Genomic DNA, 24,280 nt, shown 5'->3' with positions numbered 1-24,280 from the left:
GTCTTCTAACATGTTTCCTTGACCTTTCCTGCTGATTGGAGCCAATCAGAGTGCAAGGAGGTGAGTCAGCCACTGAGAAGACTCTTCTCAGTAGTTAACACTCTTCTGTTTCATGCTTGTTGGCTGCTAGCAATGTCTGTTGTTGTGGGAGAAGGCATGAACAAGGATCACATTCTCCACCCAGCAGTGCAAAGAAGAAAAAGAAGAAGGATGGGAGGGGGCATGGCTGTGAGTGTCATGATGGGACCCTGCATATCAGTATTTTGCCACTACACTACTGGACAATACTGACCTTGGTTGAATCACTCAATATAAGATAGCTTCCTATGTTTTAATGTGCCAGAAAACTTCTCAGTGGGTTTTGTGTGACCCGTGGACAGAGAGATCTGTTCCATCTATCACCCTGCTGCTCAATCCTATGGTTGTTTACTCAAAAGTAAGTCCTACTGTGTTCAATGGAACTTACTCCCAAATAAATGTGTTTGCTTATAGAAAACTAATATGGTGGCATCAATGAATGAATGAATGATGCTACAACAGGCTATAGATAGTATGAAAGCAGAAAAAAAGTAGATAAGATAATAGGAAGTTGTTTGCAAGAACAATGATAAGAAATAGGTTTGGTGAAGTTCACTTTTTAATGTGAACCTACAAATTCATATTTCTCAAACAATACACAAACCCATATTAGCCATCCTTCAAAAACACTTTTCCAAATTTTATAATTGGTTCTTCAACCAAATAGTGTGTACAAAAAAAAATTATATTAAGGAAAGCACACATGTGAATGCATATATTTATTTATTTAATTTATATGCTGCCCTTGTATGCCAGGCATTTTAAAGCTGTAATAAAATGAGATTTAAATTCAGTCTGTGATGATAACTTATCAACAAAAAACTGCACTAGCTTGTTCTTTTATTCTTCCACAAAGTTTCCAGGCCACTAATGTGGGAAAGAATATGTTAAAAGCTTTAAAGCTAAAATGGTACCTGGTTCACAAGACATGCAGAGAAAGACAACATCACATTCCAACACTGAGCTGTAATATGTTAGATTGTCCATTGTACTGTTCCCCGAGAGCAAATTTTTTACTTCCCATGCTTTATAAGAAAAAAGACCTAAGTAGGTTTCAGATAGTGGTTTTTTTATTATCTTCGGTTCAACCACACATAATAATTTCCATTGCTAACTTTGCTTTGGCAGCAAAGAAGCTTAGAGCCAGATATGTCGAAAATTGCTCATGTAAATAATGTTTTAAATTTGGGTTTTATCTTAATTCTGAGTTGTTATTTTTATGCATATATATATTTAATGCTTTTGTAACAGCCTATGGCTATATACAGATTATCAATAAATAACGAAATAACGAAATTCACAAAGTTTCCAGGCCACTAATGTGGGAAAGAATATGTTAAAAGCTTTAAAGCTAAAATGGTACCTGGTTCACAAGACATGCAGAGAAAGACCACATCACATTCCAACACTGAGCTGTAATATGGACCAAGGTGACACCTCCGTTGCATAAATGAAAGATATGTTGTATATGTTAAACTGAAGTCATCTCGGACCTTTAATTTATACACTCCCAAAGCTAAAATTAAGATGTTATACTTCAAACCTTTGACCAATATTCTCCTTACTTGAATTTGTCTCTGGATTTTAGAGTTCCAGATCATCTGGAACTTTGTTTGCAAAGTGAAACCAGTGCATTAGGAATCCTCCATTGTCTTAACAGATCAATGTGCATGCAAAGTTTACCTCAGCTTTTAGTACCTCCAGGTATTCTGCCCCTCTTTACCAATGTATATTTGGGTGTACTGGTAAAACACAGCACAAAAAGAATCTTGATGTCATAAATAAGTGTGGGCCGAATTCTCTCCCACATTTTGGGAGGACCACCCCCCCCCTTAAAAAATTAGGAGTTAAAATTTAATTGGTTTTCAGGGTGTGGCATTGATTTTTCTTTGAATTTTTTTGAGGTGGCAGTAGCTTACCCAAGTTTCAGGTGATAAAGTTGTCAAAGGGAGTGGTTTTCTTTGCTTTATTCTTTTCTAATTTTGCTTTTCTTTATCACACATTTTTTTTCAGCCCAAGGGTCATATTCCCTCATGGGCAACACTCCGGGGGCTGCATGCCAGTGGTGGGTGGGGCCAGAGATGAAAGTGGGTGGAGTAACCGGTGTGTTGCTTATCTGTGTACAGTAAAAGTCAGAGGGTTTTTACATACTCTCACACTCCAGACATATCTCCCTATGCTCCATGATCACAGTTCAGTGACACATTCCAGCCACGGAAAATCACTAGAGGATGGAGCAGAGCAGATATAGCCAGGAGACAGGGGTGTGTGTGGCCTGGAAAGGGGCATGTGGGAAGAGTTCTTCATATGCTTTGCACGAGTGGAAGCCTCATAATTCACAAGGACTGATGTTTAGATTTGGCCTCCTTGGTAACTTAAAAGCATTTTTAATTGTACACTGCCCTGAAAGTCTCTGTATCGAAAATGACTTAAAACACACACTCTGGCTCTCAAGGATGTCTATTTTGCTCCGTTTTTCTACTTAGGAATCAATTCACTCTGTGTAGAATTTACAGCCTAACGTGGCTTAATTATCCACAAAAATGATATATATATGCTTTTAAAATATTCCCTTTATATTAATGCTTCTAACTTTCTGACCTGATGTTACATTTGTTCTTTGGTGTGGGAGTCAGCACGTTTTGCAATTGCCTCTCTTCCTCCTTCCCTATTAGTGATAGAACCTTTCCCATTAATCCTGTAAGTCTTGATAACCATGGGTGTTCCTTCCTTCATATCTTAAAGATGATGTTTTTTCTCAGCTGTTATTTAAAGAATTCCAGTGGATTACAGGCTCTTTTAAACTTAAGAAGGCACAAATTATTTTGCCAAAGTTGAATTTTAACATAGTTCTGTCATTTTAATTATTTATTGTCTTTAAAAGTATTGGGATTAGTTGCTCAAACAGGATTTCTAATTTGTCTGTCTGTCTTATTTGGGGGGTAATAGTCTTCCAAACTGGCTTTGTTTGTGGTTGTCCTTGCTGCAAACAATACTCTATTTTAAAATATTTTAGTGTATGATTATTATTCTGTCATAATTGTGATTTTGACCCACTACTATTTAAAGCCCCAGAACTAAGAATATACTTAATTGGAGTATATCATTAGCTATCTAGGCTTACAGGCCACCTTATTGTGACATGACCTAGGTGGATACTTGCATTCTATTTATGCTATCCTATCCTTGGCCAAAAAATCAGCTTCAGTTAAAGACATATCCCAACATGAACCTACCTGGACCCTCCAGGTGCCCCCCTGAGGGATGTTTGGAGGGTGGTGAGCCTTTTCAATTGTGGCTCCCCATCTGTTAAATGGTCTCCCCAGCGAGATCTGTCTGGTACCATCATTAACATATTTTTTGTGGCAGATTACAAATATATGTTTTCTCTTGGTGTTTTGATGGATTATGATGATTTCACTATTTATTGATGATATATTTTTGCTGCCAAAGGTTTTGTTGCTGCTTTATGGGCCATTGTCTGGTGTTATTGTAATGTACTGGGTTTGTTTTTCTGATTAACATCTTTATGCTCTTAATTTTTTTTTGTAAATCACTTAGAGACTATTTATGTAGCAAACAACTAATACATTGAATTAATACTAATAAATATTACATTGCCTTCAGAAGCACAAATTTGAGCTTGGGCAGTTCTTCAAGGAGAGTTTCAAATCTGCTTTTCTGTGAACCCTTGTGGTCCTAAGCTGGTTACTGATGGTGTACTTTGCAATAGCTTCCAGTGATAGTTTTACTGGGTTTCAGAAACTTGATGAGAAATAAATCATAGGAAAAAGTACTATTTATCAGTTTTTAACAGCAAAAAAATCTAATAACAAAGTTTTAGCTTCTGAGAAACAACAGAGGAAGAGGCACAGCCCTGCTTCTGTGCTTCCTAGAGACATCTGGTTGCCTTTGCATGTAGAAGGTCCCAAGTTTGATCCCAACATATCCAGAGAGGGCTGGGAAACATTCTTGTCTGAAACCTTGGAGAGCCGCTACCAGTAGTTGTGAACAATACTGAGCTAGATGGACCAATGATTTGAGTCAGTATAAGGCAGCTTTCTATGACAACCAGGATTCTGATGGCCATATATCTGATCTATTGGGACTTATCTTGGGTGATTTAATGTGAACAGTAAGCTTCCTGAACACCCATTAATTATCCATTGTCCATTTGACACTCTCCTCCAATCACTGCCTTCCCACACTTGCCCTTTCCTTAATCTGGATTTTCTCCAAAATCCAGATACTCCAAAAAGGAGAGAAAGGGCTCGTCCAAACGACCGTATAATGTGTGACATGATCACTTTGTGTATCCATTTATTTTTGGTGGTCCATATGACGCAGTCTGCTTTTGCGCATTTTCGTGCAGTTAAAACCAGATTTGCAGTATTGCAAAAAATGCAATATGCTTTTTTAATTCGGGAATCATCCACTGAACCTGAAGGGGCTTGGATGCAATACCGTGGACTTTACAGCTGGAGGCGTTCCGTGGGCGTTCCCCATACTCCTTTCCGCATTCCCAGCCAATCATGCATTTCCAGTTTTGCACATGTGCACGAATGACTGGGGAAAGCCCGGGAAAACTGAACCAATCAGAGCAATGGTTTTCCTGGACGTTTTGTGTGCGTGCCTGCGTAGGCGCCTGCGTGCCTGGTTTGTAAGGGGAACCATTTAGGCATTTGTTCTCTGCATACAGTACTATTGTCAAGACCTATCCCCTCCCCCTTCGGGGGTTTGTGTGTGTGGTGGGAATAAACGATTTAAACTCCAGCCTTGTTTTAAGCAGAATTTATAGCTGTGGGTTCTGGAGGCTCCAACAGGAGGTTGTCCGTTCCCTTGAGAGGGAACAGGAAGGGGTTAAGCGGCTGGACGGATGGGCCAACAGCTCACCTCTGATTCAGGCTGTAGGAAAACTACCCCCTTCTGAGGGTGGGCAAAGCAGCGCCCTTCCTCCCAGTCCCACCAACTAAAACAGCTAGGTTGGTGGGGACTAGAGAGAGGGCATTTTCAGTGGCAGCCCCCACTCTCTGGAACTCCCTCCCGTACGATCTTCGGCATGCCCCTTCCCTGAATGTATTCCGCAAAGCCTTGAAGAACTGGCTTTTCAGACAGGCCTTTGGGACTTCCGGGGAGGGTTAATTTTCAGGACTAACTGCCTATTACTCTGAACTGTTATCATTCCTATTTATAGTTTCCTTGTTATATTGTATTTTATGTGTATTTTATTGTGCTGCATTTACTGCAACTGATTTGTACGTTGCCTAGAGTGGCCATTGGCCAGATAGGCGACACATAAATTAAATTATTATTATTATTATTATTAAGTTGTCCCAGATTTGTTTATCATCTCAGGAAGGGACAACCACCAAGAAACCATAACACGCCCCCTACGGCTCTCTCCCCTCGCTGCTTCCCCAAAGGCCCACGGTGCTTAGCAAGAGGTAGAATTTCCAACGGGCAATTCTTTGCAAGTTGCTTTGCAAGTGTTTATAATCTAAGGCTTTGCATCTGAACCTTCTGCTTTCGGCTCCGGATGATTTACGCCTCTCCCCCCGCCCGTCTCTCGCCTCCTCCCCCCCCAGCCACCTTCCGGCCCCCAAAGCTCTCTAAACTTAAGCAAACTGGGGAGGAGGGGGGGAGCTGGGGGAGGTGGAGTTGAGTAGCCAAGTGAAATTTGCCCACCGCCGAATTAAGGCACACGCGAAGCCAATCGCCAGCCCGACCCCCTCTGGGTTGACACGGGCAATTCTTTTGCAAGTCCCCCCCTTTCTGGGTTCTATTTTGTGGCTTTGTACAGCCATTTTATAGTTTATGACCCCAAAGGGGGCAGATCTGACACTCCTCTGGTACCGGAGTGGCTGAACTGGAGAGGGTTTGTAATGTGCTCCTGGGTCACAATCCCCTGGGACTTTCTCCCAAGGAAGCCCAATATGGACGTGAATAGGATGGCTCCCTGGCACACCCACCCCAATCTCCATTACAGATTCAAAATTTCACGCTCCTACATTACAGCGCATGCACGTTATTGCGCTCCTTTGAGGACCAATTGTCTGATAGGGGGTGATTTTGGAGGTGGAGCTGGGAAAAAGCGAGAATAATGTAGGGTCTTCCCGTCGTGCGTGGGGGCACGAAAGAAGTGTGTTTTTTACATCAGGAAAGGGCGAACAAACAGGCAAAGTGGGGACTCTCAAATGACAAAGCGAATATGCAAAACGTGGATTATACAGGTCAGTTTGGATGAGCCCAAAGAGAGAGAGAGAGAGAGAGATTACAAACTGTTTCTAAGGAGAGATTCCCAGGTGCTTTGCTCTGCAGTTTCCTGTGTGGATGGTTCTAACTGTTAGGATCTATGGATTATAATGGTATTTGCAGAATTAAGCGTGTGCAGTAAACACTAAGCAGTAGCTGCACTTCAGCTTGGTAGAAATTGCACTCAGAGTCTGGTATAAGAAAATAACTAAGTTTATTGTAGGAAATACACTTAGATAGAAAAGACCTACATCTGTCTAACTAGATAGGAGATGTTGCAGAAGAGATGTCTGCTGCATCTGTGCTCCTCCTCAGGGAGCCATGCTGGCAAGAAGAACAAAGGAAGACTGAGATCAGAGAAGGAGCTGGAAGGGAGATTAGTTTCCTCTGAGGATATCAGTTTACATCTGGAAGGAAAGGTGAGCTTAGGTGAGAGTGGACAGAACAGCCTAGGAATTTAGGAGGACTTCTCCCTACCTCTCTACTTCTCACGTAGCCTACAATCCCCTCTCAGGCTTCAAGCTGAGTTCCATTTCCAACACTGACTCCACCTCCTTCCATGCCTCCTGCTTCTGTTGGGTTCCTATGAACTCACCTCACCCCTCCCCTTTCTCCCCATGTTACCTGATGTGAGCCAAAATACAACAAGATGAGCAGTATCTCACACGCTGAAAAATACTAAAAAGGGGATGCGGGGGGCAGCATCAGAAGATACAGGTTTTCAGAAAATGAATGTTATCAACAAAATAAAAGTGAAAACTTTCCAGAAGCTTTGCTGTGGATCTGCCATTGTGTTGCTCTCACAAGCACAGAGGGGAAGGTAATGGGAAGCATTTCCTCCTGGCTTTTCTCATCTCCACCCCCCTCCCCATTTTTGGCAATGTATGTGATGGTCAGTTCTGTTCTGGAAGGGGAGGAAAGTGGAAGGAGACGTTTGTAAACAAACCAAGTACACTTGTGGACTTGCTTTTGACTCGCTTGATTACAGAAGGAGGGGTGGTGGGTGCTGAGGCAGGCAAAGAGCAAAGAAAACAAAAAAGAACATGCCTACAAGTACGGATGAGAGAAAAGCTTAATCGGAGTATGAAGGAAGTGCAAAGCTATCAGCTTTGGACTACCAGGGGACATTCTGAATAATGAAAACATGGATTTTTAGCAATTTTACTCGACAGTATGGAAAAGCTCTTACATTCTTATGGGTACTACTGCAGTTAGATGAGATTGGATCTAGCTCGTCACATCCACACCATGCATTTATTGCACATTTACACCACTTTAACAGTCATGGCTTCCTCCAAAGAATCCTGGGAAGTGTAGCTTGTTAAGGTGCTTGGAATAGTTGCTCTGTGTGGGGTCTTCTAACAACCTTCAGCATCCTTAACAACCTAAATTCCTGGATTCTTTGGGGAAAGCCATGACTATTAAAGTGCTTTGTATGTATGGTGTGGATATGAGCATTTCCTGTTTTATCTCTCCAAATAGTTTTCTGAGTAGCCTTTTCCTTGCCTCACCCTGTCACTGTTTCTTTTACTGCAAAAAGAGATCAGCAGAGACAGCATGTAGATCAAGAGAGGCAAACCCCCAATGTTCCTATGTGACACCCAACCATTAGAAAGGTTTCCCTAGTTAAGTCAATAGCAATAAAATGCTGCATTATATATTTTTGTTGGCTGAACATCAAAATGAGTGCCTTGGTGATTAGGACAATCCTGTTTGAACAAGCAAAACATTTCCCTTAGTTTGACAAAAGGAAGCCAAAATGCTGGCTAGCTGCCATCTTCAATTTTGTTTCAAGAGAACAAACTAATGCTCCAGTAGGTCGACGCTGTTCTGGAGCTGCTGTGTAAGATAAGCTGATCCTTAAGTAATGCTTGCCCTTTAGACTGGCATTTGTCAACTTAGTGCCATTTCATTTTCTAGCTGCTATCAACTTCCCATCTGCTCCTAGACCTCTTTTCCACAGAATAACCGTTACTGTCAAGGTAAATACAACCTGCCAACTCTCCCCTTTGAAAGATATCTGATATATCCCCCCTCCTTTTGCTTTGAGCTGTTCCCACCTCTCTGGTAGCTGGCTTTCCTTCTTGCACAGTTTCACCTCAAGCCAAGCTGCCAATCCTAATCAATATCTATATTCTTCGCCTTCTAATAGCTAGGACTCCAGCTAAGGCCTGCTGATAGTAGGCCCCTTGAAATCAATGAACTTAAGTTAGTTGAGTCAATTAATTTCAGTGGGTCTACTCTGAGCAGAACTTATTTGGATACAACCCATTATTTATACATAATATCATAGGATTTCCTGACTGCTAACATTTACTGCTGTTATATATTGTCATGCACTTCTTCTGGTTTGGATGTTTTATAGAATTTCAACCACTTTCTTGTGCAGTGCAGCAACAGGTGCCCCCTCCCAATTAATGGTATATAGTGCCCATGGCTGGTCAAGTTACATTTTGATATCCAAGGCAGAAAATCCCACAAGCACCTTTCTCTCTCCCTGGCAGTAAAAATACAAAAATTAATAATTTGCTCTCCTATCTGCTGACTGCGGTGGCTGCCTCAGTCTGTCTAATGGCAGGGCCAGCCCTGATCCCCAAGGCTTTAACATTACAAAAGGAGGTTCATACCAATCCTCCATGCATTGAAAGACTGCCCTGCCCACCACTGCTATGCTGCTCAAAGGATGTTGGAAAAAGTTCTGTGTGCACACAGACGACTGTGAACAGAGCTTCTCCACACAAAGTGAGGTGGGGTGGGTGAGGGCTGCTTTGGCCAGAGTGGCATGGAGAAGCTCTAAGCTCTACCTGTGTACATCTGTAAATACATGAAAGACCTTCCAACATGTGTTGAATACAATGTTGGGGAAGCATGGCAATTGCATGTTGCAATGTGCAGAAGTAATCCATGTGGTCCAGGGACTCTGCAGTCCTCTCCACATGCTCCTTCAGTGAATGGAGGGATTTGTGAGAACCTCCTTCTGTTTGAAGCATTTCAGGGGGAGGTTCTAACTAAAACCAGGTTTCAAACAAATAGATGTTAATTTGAATGTATTCAGCATGTTTCCTTCTAATGTCTGTGCTCAAAAAGATTAATCATTATGCACAAGCAATCTCCAACACTCAGTTGGAGCCAGATTAGTTGATCTCACTCCCCCCTTGAGTCATGAGTAATTTGTTCCATTGGTTTTAGCAGAGTCTAAGCTCAACTAACTAAGGCTGCAATCCTAACTATGTTTACTCATAAGAACATAAGAACATAAGAAGAGCCTGCTGGATCAGGCCAGTGGCCCATCTAGTCCAGCATCCTGTTCTCACAGTGGCCAACCAGGTGCCTGGGGGAAGCCTGCAAGCAGGACCCGAGTGCAAGAACACTGTCCCCTCCTGAGGCTTCCAGCAACTGGTTTTCAGAAGCATGCTGCCTCTGACTAGGGTGGCACAGCACAGCCATCATGGCTAGTAGCCATTGATAGCCCTGTCCTCCATGAATTTGTCTAATCTTCTTTTAAAGCCATCCAAGCTGGTGGCCATTACTGCATCTTGTGTGAGCAAATTCCATAGTTTAACTATGCGCTGAGGAAAGAAGTACTTCCTGTTGTCTGTCCTGAATCTTCCAACATTCAGCTTCTTTGAATGTCCACGAGTTCTAGTATTATGAGAGAGGGAGAAGAACTTTTCTCTATCCACTTTCTCAATGCCATGCATAATTTTATACATTTCTATTATGTCTCCTCTGACCCGCCTTTTCTCTAAACTAAAAAGCCCCAAATGCTGCAACCTTTCCTCGTAAGGGAGTCGCTCCATCCTCTTGATCATTCTGGTTGCCCTCTTCTGAACCTTTTCCAACTCTATAATATCCTTTTTGAGATGAGGCGACCAGAACTGTACACAGTATTCCAAATGCGGCCGCACCATAGATTTATACAACGGCATTATGATATGGGCTGTTTTATTTTCAATACCTTTCCTAATTATCGCTAGCATGGAATTTGCCTTTTTCACAGCTGCCACACACTGGGTCGACATTTTCATCGTGCTGTCCACTACAACCCCGAGGTCTCTCTCCTGGTCGGTCACCGCCAGTTCAGACCCCATGAGCATATATGTGAAATTAAGATTTTTTGCTCCAATATGCATAATTTTACACTTGTTTATATTGAATTGCATTTGCCATTTTTCCACCCATTCACTCAGGTCTTTTTGGAGCGCTTCGCAATCCCTTTTTGTTTTAACAACCCTGAACAATTTAGTGTCATCAGCAAACTTGGCCACTTCACTGCTCACTCCTAATTCTAGGTCATTAATGAACAAGTTGAAAAGTACAGGTCCCAATACCGATCCTTGAGGGACTCCACTTTCTACAGCCCTCCATTGGGAGAACTGTCCGTTTATTCCTACTCTCTGCTTTCTGCTTCTTAACCAATTCCTTATCCACAAGAGGACCTCTCCCCTTACTCCATGACTGCTAAGCTTCCTCAGAAGTCTTTGGTGAGGTACCTTGTCAAACGCTTTTTGAAAGTCTAAGTACACTACGTCCACTGGATCACCTCTATCTATATGCTTGTTGACACTCTCAAAGAATTCTAACAGGTTACTGAGACAGGACTTTCCCTTGCAGAAGCCATGCTGGCTCTGCTTCAGCAAGGCTTGTTCTTCTATGTGCTTAGTTAATCTAGCTTTAATAATACTTTCTACCAGTTTTCTAGGGACAGAAGTTAAGCTAACTGGTACTCAGAAGTAGGAGTGTAATTTGCTATTGTGTACCTGTTTGTTCACTGTCCATTTGATCTTCAGTCAATCCCAGACCTTAGCTGTTGGCGTTTTGTAATTTTATGACTTTTTGGTTTGCTGTGGCTTGTGAATACTCCGCAGTAGTTTGTTTTACCTTGTGAAGGACACAAATGTCTTTAATAGATACCGTAATATTTTCTTTGTTCATGCTAATTTCCTTATCTTCAAGTAGCCATCAGGATTGTCTCTTTTCACAATTAAATTAGGCTTTCCATGCAGCTTAAGCATCTTTTTTTAGTACCGTATATTCCGGCGTATAAGACGACTGGGCGTATAAGACGACCCCCAACTTTTCCAGTTAAAATATAGAGTTTGGGATATACTCGCCGTATAAGACTACCCCTGCTTATGACATGCAGGTACTTAGCAGGAAAACTGTCACTTATAAACATAAGGCGGTTTGTTATCAAACATGTAAACATAAAAGCCACCCCTTTGCCTCTCTTCGCCCTGTTCCACGTGCGGGCTTGTCGTAGCTGAAAAGCGTCAATGAGGCGCAATCCCCTCAACTTTTGTCCAGGCCCTTCCGCGCACCAGATCAGATCATCTCCGCCGCCAGGTCCTTTAACGAGCTCCCCGCCCCGCTTTCTCCTCTAAGCTATCCCACCGGCTTTTGTTTTCCCCTCTTCTCCCATCCCCAATCCAACCTCTGCCCAAGCCACGCTCGCGCAGCAAAAACCAACAGGGAAGGTCCAAGAGCACGTCTTTTCCCCCCGAGAGAAAGCTCCGCTGTGGCTGTCCCGGACGAGGACAAATTGCCGCCATTCATCAAGCCCGAGAGGGCAAGCCCACGAGCATCATCCCCATGACAACTACAAGCAGAGGAAAGAAAGCGCCGAGAAAGAGATCGAGAGAGCAGGCTGCACAGAAGAGCCCACATCCCCAAGGCTGGCGCTTCAAGTGGCGAGTTCAATTCTGATCGGCCGCTTTCCTCTTTACTACCGCGAAGACAGAGCGTTTTGTTCCCTGCCCGGATTTCAGTCCGGGGGGATGCGCTGTCCTGAGGCATTGGATGGTTGGAAGGGGCAGGGGAGAGCTGGGATATAGCAGGAGCGAAGCGAAGCCGCGTCTCCCACGTGTCGCTGCTGTGAGAGTTGGGACTGAGTAAGGAGTCCAAGCCAAAGCAATGTGTCTTTGTTTATATAGGCCGGCCGGCTAGCTGCGGCACGCTCAGAGCCTGTCCCCGTCCCTGTCGGTTGTAACTGAAGGAGGCTCCTGAGTGCGCGCTTGCTCTCCCTCTCCCTCCACGCCGCACGTCATTTATGCGAGAGGAGCCGTAGAGGCCTCTTCATACAGCGGCTGGAATGCGAGACGTAAATAGTGACGCCATGGGAGCCTGACGCTACTGACCCCCGCCCCCTGCCCTCCCCGCTGGGTGTCTGTGCGTGTATACACACGTGTGTGTGTATACACACCAGCCCTAGCCTGCACGTTTGTTTGCGGAAAGGCACAGCAATAGTCCAGCAATGCCCACTCTTGCGAAATAACTACCGTATATTCCGGCGTATAAGATGACTGGGCGTATAAGACGACCCCCAACTTTTGAGAAGATTTTCCTGGGTTAAAAAGTCGTCTTATACGCCGGAATATAAGGTATGTATATGCAGTTATTTTGTAAACGGTCAGATTTAGAATGCTATTTGCACAATTGTAACTTGTTTATCCCCTAAGTGACAGTGTGTGTGTGTGTGTGCATGCATGTACATGTGCTTTTGACATTGAGCAGGAGCCAGGAAGACATGTGTGTGTGTGTGTGTGAATAAACTTCAAGCAGAAGCTCAGTTTTCTTCTTCTCATCTTATATACTACTCCCATGTGAACCAACTCAGCCCAAACTCTTTTGGTAATGAACTAGTTGGTAAAAAAATTGCTTCTATTCCCCTTCCTCCTCCTCTGTCGGACTAATCTTGCCTTCCCTGTGGTGGTGCCTGCAGCATTGCAGGGAGGTGACTTGAGACTATTTGCCTGAGGCAACAGACTTGTAGATAACATTGTTTGTTAAAGGAATGACTGATCCATCTCACTGATAGGATTACAATAAGTGCCAATAAACATCCCTGAATGGACTTGCTTTTCTTTAAAAATTATTTGGCATGTGTGTTTGTATTACCCCTTACATCAACCCTCTCTACACACATCCAGCATGTAATAGAGCTAACAGAGATAACATAAAAGAAATGCAAGGCAGAGACAGTGTTAGAAACATAACAAAGACTGAATGGATTGGCTAATGGTTACCATCAGCACTTTACTGAGATGTTCAAAATAAATTTCGCAGCTTCAGATCAGATGTAAGGGAAAAAGAAGTCTGTGAAAAGTAGCTTACAAAAAGTAGCCTACAAAAAATAGGGCTGAGTTTTGAAAAACATTCACCAATTTAAAAAAATGGTATGGAGAGATCCTACCAACACTCAAGAGTGCTCAGATAAAGAATGGTTGCTTTGTTTTGGGTCACATGAGCAAAATATGGATGAATTCAGTACTGTGTTTGATGAGAACAAATTTCTCTGTTGTCTCTACTCAGAAGTAAGTCATAATTATTTTCAGTGGGGCTTGCTCCTAACTAAGTGGGGTTAGGATTGCAGTCTTTGGCTGCAATCCAATACACACTTACCTGGGAGTAACTCCCATTGAAAGTCCCCATTCCCCTTTAGGATGCAAACCTTAACGTGGTGAGGGGGTTTGAGAGTGTTGAAGAAGCTAAGAGCAATGCCGTCAGGAGTCTAGACCAAGAGGCTAGACTCCTAGCAGGGGCAGCCAAGGTGTAATGGTCAAAGCTGAGACACCAGACTAAGATGCATCCAAACTCAGAGGAAGGCAATGGTAAACTACCTCTGAATACCTCTTACCACGAAAACCCTATGAACAGAGTATCCAAAATGAAACACGAGATAGTGCTGGAAGATGAGACCCCCAGGTCAGAAGGCACTCACCTAGCTACTGGGGAAGAACAAAGGACAAGTACGAGTAGCGCTGTGACTAATGACGCAGCTGGGTCAAAGCCGAAAGGAAGCCCAGAGGCTGATGAGCACAGATATGAAAGGAGAGTCCGGAGCTGTACGACTTACATAATAGGAACATGGAATGTGAGAAGCGTAAACCAGGGAAAGTTAGACATTATCAAGCAAGAAATGGAACGTATCAACATTACAATACTTGGTGTGAGAGAATTAAAATGGATGGGAATGGGACATTTTCAATCAAGCAACTACAAAATATTGCTGAATATTTTATGCAGGAAATGAGAAATTAAGAAGAAATGGGGTTACTTTAATAGTGAGAAGTGATGTATCAAAAGAAATTAGGAGCTACAATGCAAGGTCTGAGCAAGTGATATCAATGAGATTAAATGGGAAACCTAGTAACATAACCATCATCCAAGTCTATGCTCCAACAGCAAATGCAGAAGAAGAGGAATTGGAGAGATTTTACGCAGAAGTACAGGAGGAAATTGATCACACACCAAAACAAGATGTGCTGATAGTCATTATTATTATTATTATTATTATTATTAATGATATTTATTAGTCGCCTTTTTTCCAAAATGGAACTGTAAGCGACTTACAAAAAAAAATTGTGCTCAAAATGGGTTACAACAAAAGGAAACAATTACAAAAATAATTTCATCATAAAATACAACAACAGTAATGAAACAATAACAAATGGCCCTTTAGGGAAGAAAGGGTGACAGGCGAGTCTTGTCTTAAATGCTTCAAATAGTTTGACTCTCTTGCCTTTGTTTTTTCTCCTCTTTCATAAATTTCCATGAGGTGCGAGATCTTTGCCTCCTAAGTAATCTTCCTTGTTTCAGGAGAGTTAGTTTTGGAAGAAGGATGCTGAGGACCTCCACTTTAAGCAGCTCTAAGGAAACCGGATTGTGTAATTTCAGATTCCACAAAACATTTGTGAGTTCCCCCCCCCCGAAAAATAATCTTCTTTTTTTCATTTAGTGTCTGTTATCTTTGACTTCAATTCTGGATGCTCTGGAAGATTCACGGGAACGACCTCACTCTCCCAAGGAGAGGGTGGAGTCTCAGCTTGGTCACAGTTCACTTGGCCACAATCCTGCCCATGAAGTAGACGCTGTACACTTCCTTAACATCGCCTTTCACAGTCAGTATGGCTGATCCCGTCACCGGCTGATTGGGGTTTGATCCAGCAGGGGGCACCCAAGAAACACTGATGGATTTGGTTTGCCCGCGCTCAACAGTGCCTTTCACAGGGTCGATAGTGAATCCTTTTAGCTGCAGAAGTTGCATGTTCTCCCAGCTGTATTCAACATTCTTCTTTGAGGCAAACTGGGCAGTGCGTATCCCTCCGACTTTCAGCTCCCATATGGCTGGGATAACAAAGGTCTCCGACTGAACACACTCCAGGTTCAGAAGAATGGAGTTGGTAGCCCTGTCGCTTTCTGATTTGGCCGCTTCTTCAGCCACAGATGTCGTTATGGCCAATGACTCGATGGGCACATCCAATGGGTCACCTCCTTCCACAAACATCATGTGGTTCCTCGCTGCCCCTTTCAGCTGGATCACACGGATGACTTCCTTGCCGAAGATCACCACCTGGATGCAGTCAGAATAAAATAGGCTCTCGTGATCAGGGCTGAAGGTGACGGTGAATTCCTGACACTTCCCGAAACAGATGGTCCCTTCCACAGGGGAGACGCTGAACACACTCAAGCCACTGTAGTTTTGTGTACCAACTAAGTCTGTTATCTCTGGAGATGCAAGGAAAGGGGGAAGTTTCTGGTGCTCTCTGTCTCTGTTTGGCGAGAGAGATTCGAGGAAGATCGAGTATTTCAGGGGTAGAGTCATGGGGGACTGAAATGCAAAAGGAGGGAACAGAGAAGAAATAGGAATTGTGGGACAATGGGGCTTAGGAGGCAGAAATGAAGCAGGAGAAAGACTTACTGAATTCTGTGGATTTGATTCTTGCAAACAAATTTTTTGAACAACTGAAAAGAGGACTGTACATGTAGACATCACCAAATGGTCAATATAGGAATCAAATTGATTATATAATTGGTAGCAGAAGATGGAGAAGTTCCATACTTTCTGCGAAAACAAGACCAGGACCAGACTGCGGTACAGATCATGCACTGATTATATCGAAAATCAGAGTAAAGCTAAAGAAGAACAACAAAGCATTCATAATGCCAAAATACAATTTAAATAACATCTCAGAAGAATATAAAGATCAAATAAGGAACAGATTTGAGGCTTTAAACTTAGTTAACAGAGAACCAGAAGAACTATGGACTGAAGTCAGAGACATTATCAGGGAAGAATGCAAAAAGACAATACCTCTAGTTAAAAAGAAAGAAAGACCTCAATGGATGACTGATGAAACTCTTTAAATGGTTAAAGAGAGAAGGAAAGCAAAAGCAAGAGGAGATACAAACACTGTCAGAACCCTAAATGCAACAATACAGCGACTAGTACGTAGGGACAAAGAGAACTATTACAATAGTTATTGTATAGAAATAGAAGAGGACAGCAAAAAGGGAAGAACAAGAGCGCTATTCCAAAAAATTAGAAAAATGAAAGGGAAATTTAAACCACTAGTAGGGATGTTGAATAATCAACAGGGGAACACATTTCATCTCATTCGAGATGAAATAAAAGGAAGATGGAAGCAATACACTGAAGAACTCTATAAAAGAGATGCAAGGATGACAGATTCATTCACGGAGGAACCGTATGATGAAGAACCAGAAATTTTAGAATGTGAGGTGAAAGCTGCTCTTAAAATAGTTGGAAGAAACAAATCACCAGGAACAGATGGTATACCAATAGAGTTGCTACAAGCTACTGAGACTGAAGCTGTCCAAACGTTGACAAAAAAGTATCAACAAATATGGAAAACTAAGCAATGGCCTACAGACTGGAAGCGTTCAATATATATCCCAATTCCAAAGAAAGGGGATCCCAGGGAATGCAGTAATTATCGAATGATTGCCTTAATATCCCATTCAAGTAAAGTAATGCTCAAGATTCTACAACAAAGGCTCTTACCATATATGGAGCGAGAAATGCCAGACATCCAAGCTGGCTTCAGAAAGGGAATAGACACCAGACATCATATCGCAAATATATGTTGGATAATGGAATGGACCAAGGAATTTCAGAAGAAAATCACCCTGTGCTTTATAGATTACAGCAAAGCTTTTGACTGTGTAGATCACGAAAAACTATGGAATGCTTTAAAAGAAATGGGGGTGCCACAGCATCTGATTGTCCTGATGGGCAACCTATACACAAGAGGCTACTGTAAGGACATAATATGGACAAACAGATTGGTTCCCCATTGGAAAGGGTGTGAGACAGGGGTGTATTTTATCACCCTATTTGTTTAATCTATACGCAGAACATATACGGAAAGCGGGATTGGACCAAGAACATTGAAGGAGGTGTGAACATTGGAGGGAGAAATATCAATAATTTCAGATATGCAGACGATACCATACCACTAGCAGAAACCAGTAATGATTTGAAATGAATGCTGATGAAAGTTAAAGAGGAAAGCGCAAAAGCAGGACTGCAGCTGAATGTCAAAAAGACTAAAGTAATGAAAACAGAAGATTTATGTAACTTTAAAGTTGACAATGAGGACATTGAACTTGTCAAGGATTATCAATACTTTGGCATAGTCATTAACCAAAATGGAGACAATAAACAAGAAATCAGAAGAAGGCTAGGACTGGGGAGGCCAGCTATGAGAGAACTAGAAAAGGTCCTCAAATGCAAAGATGTATCACTGAACACTAAAGTCAGGATCATTCAGACCATGGTATTCCCGATCTCTATGTATGGATGTGAAAGCTGGACAGTGAAAAAAATGGATAAGAGAAAAATCAACTCCTTTGAAATGTGGTGTTAGAGGAGAGCTTTGGGCGTTCCATGGACTGCGAAAAAGATAAATAATTGGGTGTTAGAACAAATTAATGGAATGGACTGCTTTCAAGTCGATCCCGACTTATGGCTACCCTACGAATAGGGTTTTCATGGTAAGCGGTATTCAGAGAGGGTTTACCATTGCCTCCCTCTGAGGCTAGTGCTCCCCAGCTGGCTAGGGCCTGCTCAGCTTGCCACAGCTGCACAAGCCAGCCCCTTCCTTGTCTACAACTGCTAGCTGGGAAGCAACTGGGCTCCTTGGGACTATGCAGCTTGCTCACGGCTGCACACGTGGCAGGGCACGTAACCCCTGAGCCACTCACTGTGGGGGTGATCTTTAGCTGGCCTTTTACACCCAGGAGACACGCTTGGGGATTTGAAGTCACAGACTGTGGACTGCCAGCCAGGCTGTCCTCCTCACTGTGCTATACCAGAGCTGTCACTAGAAGCTAAAATGATGAAACTGAGGTTAACCTACTTTGGACACATAATGGGAAGACAGGATTCACTAGAAAAGACCATAATGCTAGGATAAACAGAAGGGAGTAGAAAAAGAGGAAGGCTAAACAAGAGATGGATTGATTCCATAAAGGAAGCCACAGACCTGAACTTACAAGATCTGAACAGGGTGGTCCATGACAGATGCTATTGGAGGTCACTGATTCAAAGGGTTGCCATAATTCATAATCGACTGGAAGGCACATAACAACAACAAAGTCCCATTGTACCCAGTGGAGCTTACTTCAGAGTAGACATGTACTGGATTTAAGCCTAAGTCTGGAGCTAACCCATAGTCATTATAAGAAACATTGAGGGCTCAGCAGGATCAGATTTACCTACAATCAGCTGGATAGCGAGAGACAATGTTGTCATGGGTCATTTTCCAGAAATGGCACATAAGGTCAGGTCTGGTCAGTGCCTGGATGGGAGACCTCCTGGGAGCCATATGTAAGCCGCCTTGGGTTTCTATCATGAAAAGAAAAGCGGGGTATAAATGTAATAAATAAATAAATAATAAAGAAAAGAAAATAAGTTAGTCACATAATGTGATCTCCAGTGGGCAAGAGATCAAGTCCAATGGCAGTAGCCATAACTCCAAAGTGTCAGAGGCTGGAGGGGTATTTTAATTTATTTATTTGGGGGGGAAATATAGTCCACTAAACATTTAGTTGTATAGTGGTTAAGATGTTGGACTACAACCTGGGAGAGCAGGGTTCGAAACCCCATATAGCCATGAAGCTCACTGGGTGACCTTGGGCCAGCCACTGCCTCTCAGCCTCAGAGGAAGGCAATGGTAAACCCCCTCCGAATACCGCTTACCATGAAAACCCTTTTCACAGGGTCGCCATGAGTCGGAATTGACTTGAAGGCAGTCCATTTCCATTTTCAATCTAAAAACAAGAAGGCAGAGTGGTTCCAGAAGGTAGCAGTCCAGAACCAAAACACAGGATTCTTTAGTGCAGCCTCATCCAACCTGGTGCCCTCAAGATGTTTTGGCCTATGGGCCCTTCCAGACTGGTGTTTTACTGCAGGTGTATTCTGCAACATGTTCTTGACATGTAATAGTGCACTAGTGGTGGATTTATCGTGCTTTAATTTGCTCTGCAATGCTTCCCCAATGCTACCACATTATTGCTGTCTAGAGGGGCTATAGTGCAACAAAAGTGGGACAAAAATAGACCAGAATTTGTGGAATAAAAAGTTATGGGGTTTGAGCAGGAAGTTGTGGGATATGTACTGACTGGAAATGTAGCAACATGACTGCCCCCAAACTTTGGCAGGCACAAATTGTATTGAAAGTGGCATTTTGTGTGACTGCCTTGATAGCATCATGAACACAAATCACCATGAATGCACAATAACAAGGGTGTTAGGAGGGGCCCTACAACTCCCATCAGCTCCAGTTAGCAACATCTGGAGGGCACCAGGTTGGTGAAAGCTGGACTAGAACAACCAGCCTGAGGTAGTATTAATATAAGGCCAGGTGTGTCCTATGGGCTCTAAAGAACATGTGTCTGGTCCGGCTGTGCTAATAAATTACACTACACTTTCCAGCAAATCTGGGTGCTGCTGCAGAACAAGGGTCAATTTAGTATTTTCCTCTGCCTGAGAGCTGACTCAGCAGAGCAGGGATCAATGGACCTGGTCCCTGTTGCTGGATGCCTTGGTTTGAGGCCCTTGTCAACTTACAGGAATTCTTCCTGAGTTTATCCAAGGTGTTTGTAGACATTGAGCCTGAAGATCAGTAGAAGAATGAAATTTATTTCAACAGATGTGATCAGAGGGGGAGGGGAGAAAACATAGCTTCAGCCAGCAATTTGTATCAGTTCATGGAGTCCTAGAATTGGATTGGTTCCTCCAAGTTTAATTTGTATCTGCATGAAATATCTTGGACATTAAGTCGTAGTCGACTTGGAGGCACATAACAACAAAGTTACTCATCCAGGTAGTGTACATTTTGTCCTTCTAGTATTCCTTTGTGTGTTGAGCCAGTCAACCATCTGCTGTAGAATTCTTTCTTAAAATACATCCCCTACTGGGTATTCACAAAAACCTTTATTCTCAGGAAACAACACAAAACACCTCTAAATTGCTTCTTGATTCTTTTTTGAATTGACCTTAATGAGGACACAAGCCCAGAGTAGTGACACATTCAGAGATGTGGTATGCAAACTCTTCTCAGTTCAATTACCCATTCTAAGCAACAGTTGATTGGAAGGAGACTAAAGCAATCAGCAAGACATGCCCTGTCATTAGGTAGAACAAGGTGGCTGGGGGCAGTCAGCAGGGGCAAGGTGCTGGAGGATGAAGTTATGTGTGCCATGAAGCCTGTTCTGGGCCTCTTCAGCTACCCTGCTGCCTTCAAGAATGGTGGAGGACCCCACTCCTGGCACCAGTGTTGACATACGACTTGTATGATTGTAATACAAGATGTTGTATGATTGTAATACAAGATGATTGTAATAAAATTGATGTTGTGAAAAGCAGAGATTCCTATGGAAGCAAAAATGTATGCTGTAAAAAAACACACATTGAATAATGGAATACTAATGATAAACTGCTGGTGTCCAAACCAAAACAGTTGTCTCTGCTGCCTCCAAAGATTTTATGTTGCAGAGTTAACATTTTAGCTCACAGAATGAAAAACTAACACAACAGATGAAGACAAATGAACTGATTAAAGTCACAGCTGCCTCATGTAGGTAAGAAAATAGGGAAATATTATCCTTCACAGTTTCAGAAGATACTGCTCTAAAGCTTCTTTGTGACATTTATTTTCATATCACTTTTTAAAAGATAAAGGAACAATTATGCGCTCAGATTCAGAATTCCCCTGCTTTAAATTTGGCTACAGTACCAAATTTCAATTTTTTACCCTTAAACTGTATTTATATAATAAACACAGACTTTTCAAGGCTGACACATTCAACATTCCCACACCCTCTAGAAGTTGTTTTTACTTTATTAATAAAATATTAACAAGAATGGAATCATGCATGCAAACCCTCTTGACATATGACTGCCCTCAGCTAAAGGAGAAAAGGATAAACGCACATGGAGCCATCTTCTACTGATCCAGACAACTGAAATATCTATTGTGGCTGTCAGCAGCCAGCTCTCCCATCACCTGCTGTCTGATCCCATACCTCAGGGGTAAGGAATGTGTGGACCTCCAGACGTTGTAGGACTCCAACTCCCATCAGCCCCAGCCAACATGGTCATTGTTCAGGGAGGATGGAACTTACAGTTCAGAAACATCTGGAGGCAGTAGTGGTCAGTGGGATAGCAAAGGTGGGACAGTGTTGCATACCTGGCATTTGGATGCTGAGGGTCACTGTCATTTACTGCGGTAAGGCATGGAGAGCAAGGTGCAGTGGTGCACCCAATATGATGCTTCTGCCGCTGTGCCACCACTGTGCCCACACTGCACTGTGCTCCCCATACCTCACCCCTCCCCCTCTCAGTAAGCAGCAGCCCTTGGCATCCAGAAGCCAGGTATGCAACATCACCCCACTGCCTGCGATTGCCTGGAGAGCTGTGAATTCCCCACTCCTGCCTTAGCTGGAGACAGGGCCGGATTAAGCTGAGGAGGGCCCCTAGGCTGATTCTGAGCTGCCCACCATCCCATTCCATCCCATCCCCCCATTTCACCTACCTTTCTGCTTTTTTTGCAGCTGTGCGCACTGTGTGTGCAGGTTTGCCATCAATCAAGATGGCGGCCGAGGTTTCCCTAAGGGGCTGAAGCCTCTGCCGCCATCTTGATTGATGGCAGCAATGTGCACATGTAGCATGCATGCGTGCCATCAACCAAGATGGCGGCAGAGGCTTCAGCCCCTTAGGGAAACCTTGGCCGCCATCTTAATTGATGGCAAACTGCAAAAAACAGCCGAGAAAAACGTAAGTGAAGCGGGGAGATGGCGGGCGGTTCGGAAGCTCTTGTCCTGTGATCTGCGGCTCCTGTCCTGCTTCCACAGATTGTGGGCCCCCAAGAGCTCTGGGCCCTTAGGTTTCAGCCTACTAAGCCTAATAGATAATCTGGCCCTGGCTGGAGATGCTGAAAATTGAGCCTTACGCATTCTGCATGAAAAACGTGTGCTCTACTGCTGAGCTATGGTTCCTTCCTGCGATGCAGCAGCCAGATTACTGACTGGGTTTCACTTGAGATCTCATGTAACTCCTGTTTTAAAACAGCTGCATTGGCTGCCATTTCATTTCCAGGCTCAATTTGCAATGCTAATGCTAGTGTTTAAAGCCCTAAATGACTTAGGTTCCAAGCATCTGAAAGACCATGTCCTTTTCTACATACCCTCTCAGATGTTGAGATCAGTAAAGGGGGCCCTTAGTAGTTCTGCCATTCTTGGGAGTTTGGGTGTGTGTGGTCTGGGAGAGGGCATTCTCTGTGGTGATGCCTGTTGTGGAACTCCCTCCCCACCAAGGTGCACCTAGCAACTTCAGCATTTGCTTAAAACTTTACAATGAAGATGTACCTCTTTACCCTGTCCTTTGACACTTGAGAGATTTATTTTTAGGACCCACCCTATTTTGTGATTTTAGGTTTTAATTGTTTTTAATGCTGCATTTTAAAATAGTTGTAACCTGCCTTGAAGGAGAGATGCGGCAAATGTCCATGCATACCATTTATGAAAACAGAAAAAACTGGATATTTGCAGTTGCAAATAAGTGTATAGAATATTACAATATATTTCTCAGTGTCAACTGTAAGAGGAGTTGGGTCAACAGTAGAGTGGGGAACTACAGTGAGTTATATTCATACCAGGTCTGGCTAATCTAGAGGCCTTTCACTGCCTGGGAGTTGCAGGGTCTGATGTTACTTATTTGCATTTCCAAGGGTTCTTGGGTCTGAGATTACAGCACAGTCCTAAGTAGATCACTAGGCTAGGTCCCATCCTCACCTTGAGCCATGGGTTTTCTGATGCAAATCCTTAAGTCTCTAATACAACAGCTTCCTGTGAAGCCACTTGCCATTCCAGCTGCAAGAAGTTTAATTTGACTGTCAGTTAATCTTTCTAACTTGCTAGCTCGTGAATTTCTTCACTCTTAATCTTTCTGTGTCATTACGCCGAGAATACTTCTCCATTCTCTATTCTTCTACAAGACTTAAAGACTCAGTATTATGTTTCTAAAGCTTTTCTTCTCTAGTTGTGGTAACAATAGCCCAGGTGGCTGACAGCCTTCTTGTTCTGTTTCTCCATTGTGCAATCAGTACTGCATCCCATAGAAATTTCCATTTCATGCAATGTGACCTCAGCTGACAACGAAAATAATACCATTTCTTTAAGATGTCTTTTTGCATACCTTCTGCTTATTTTTATGTGCTGGGAATTTACAGAACTGCAGCTCATCGCTGTGCATATGATATATGAGTCTAGGTAAGTATTGATATTGGAAGTGCTCAGGCATTGAAATAACTCTTCTGCTCTAATTTTATAAATCTATAACATTGTACATCAAAGTTTAACTTGACTACATAGTATGGCTGATCTGTTAATATATATATATATATAATAAACTTCTTGAACTTAGTGTACTGATTCTGAATTGCTTTCAGCTAGGGATGGGGGATAAATTCAATTCAGTTGTCATTTAAAGCCAAATCTATCAAATTTGCACGTTCTGAAACAATATGAGAACTGAAACACAGCTATCCTTCAAAATCCACACACATCCAAATTTTGGATTGCAGTTCTCCAACCAAATAATGTTTACAGAAATGCATATATTGGGGGAAGTGTGCTTAAAATAAAT

The 24,280-nt window shown here is 42.8% G+C and overlaps 2 protein-coding genes across 4 annotated transcripts in view; one reads left to right on the top strand and one right to left on the bottom strand.

The window, feature by feature from the left end:
• CSMD3 (CUB and Sushi multiple domains 3) overlaps window positions 1–24,280 on the top strand; it is a 1,044,618-nt gene that overhangs the window by 329,353 nt on the left and 690,985 nt on the right. The gene's annotated exons all lie outside the window — the stretch shown is intronic.
• Window positions 15,040–15,934, bottom strand: LOC133375589 (cilia- and flagella-associated protein 74-like). The gene has a single exon (XM_061607334.1). It carries the CDS (start codon window positions 15,932–15,934, stop codon window positions 15,167–15,169), a length of 768 nt encoding a protein of 255 aa, XP_061463318.1. The 3' UTR covers window positions 15,040–15,166.

This window comes from Rhineura floridana, chromosome 1 (assembly GCF_030035675.1).
Source record: "Rhineura floridana isolate rRhiFlo1 chromosome 1, rRhiFlo1.hap2, whole genome shotgun sequence".
NCBI lineage: Eukaryota > Metazoa > Chordata > Lepidosauria > Squamata > Rhineuridae > Rhineura > Rhineura floridana.
The sequence above is the reverse complement of the archived record's forward strand: the minus strand, read 5'-3'. Positions and strand labels throughout refer to the sequence as shown.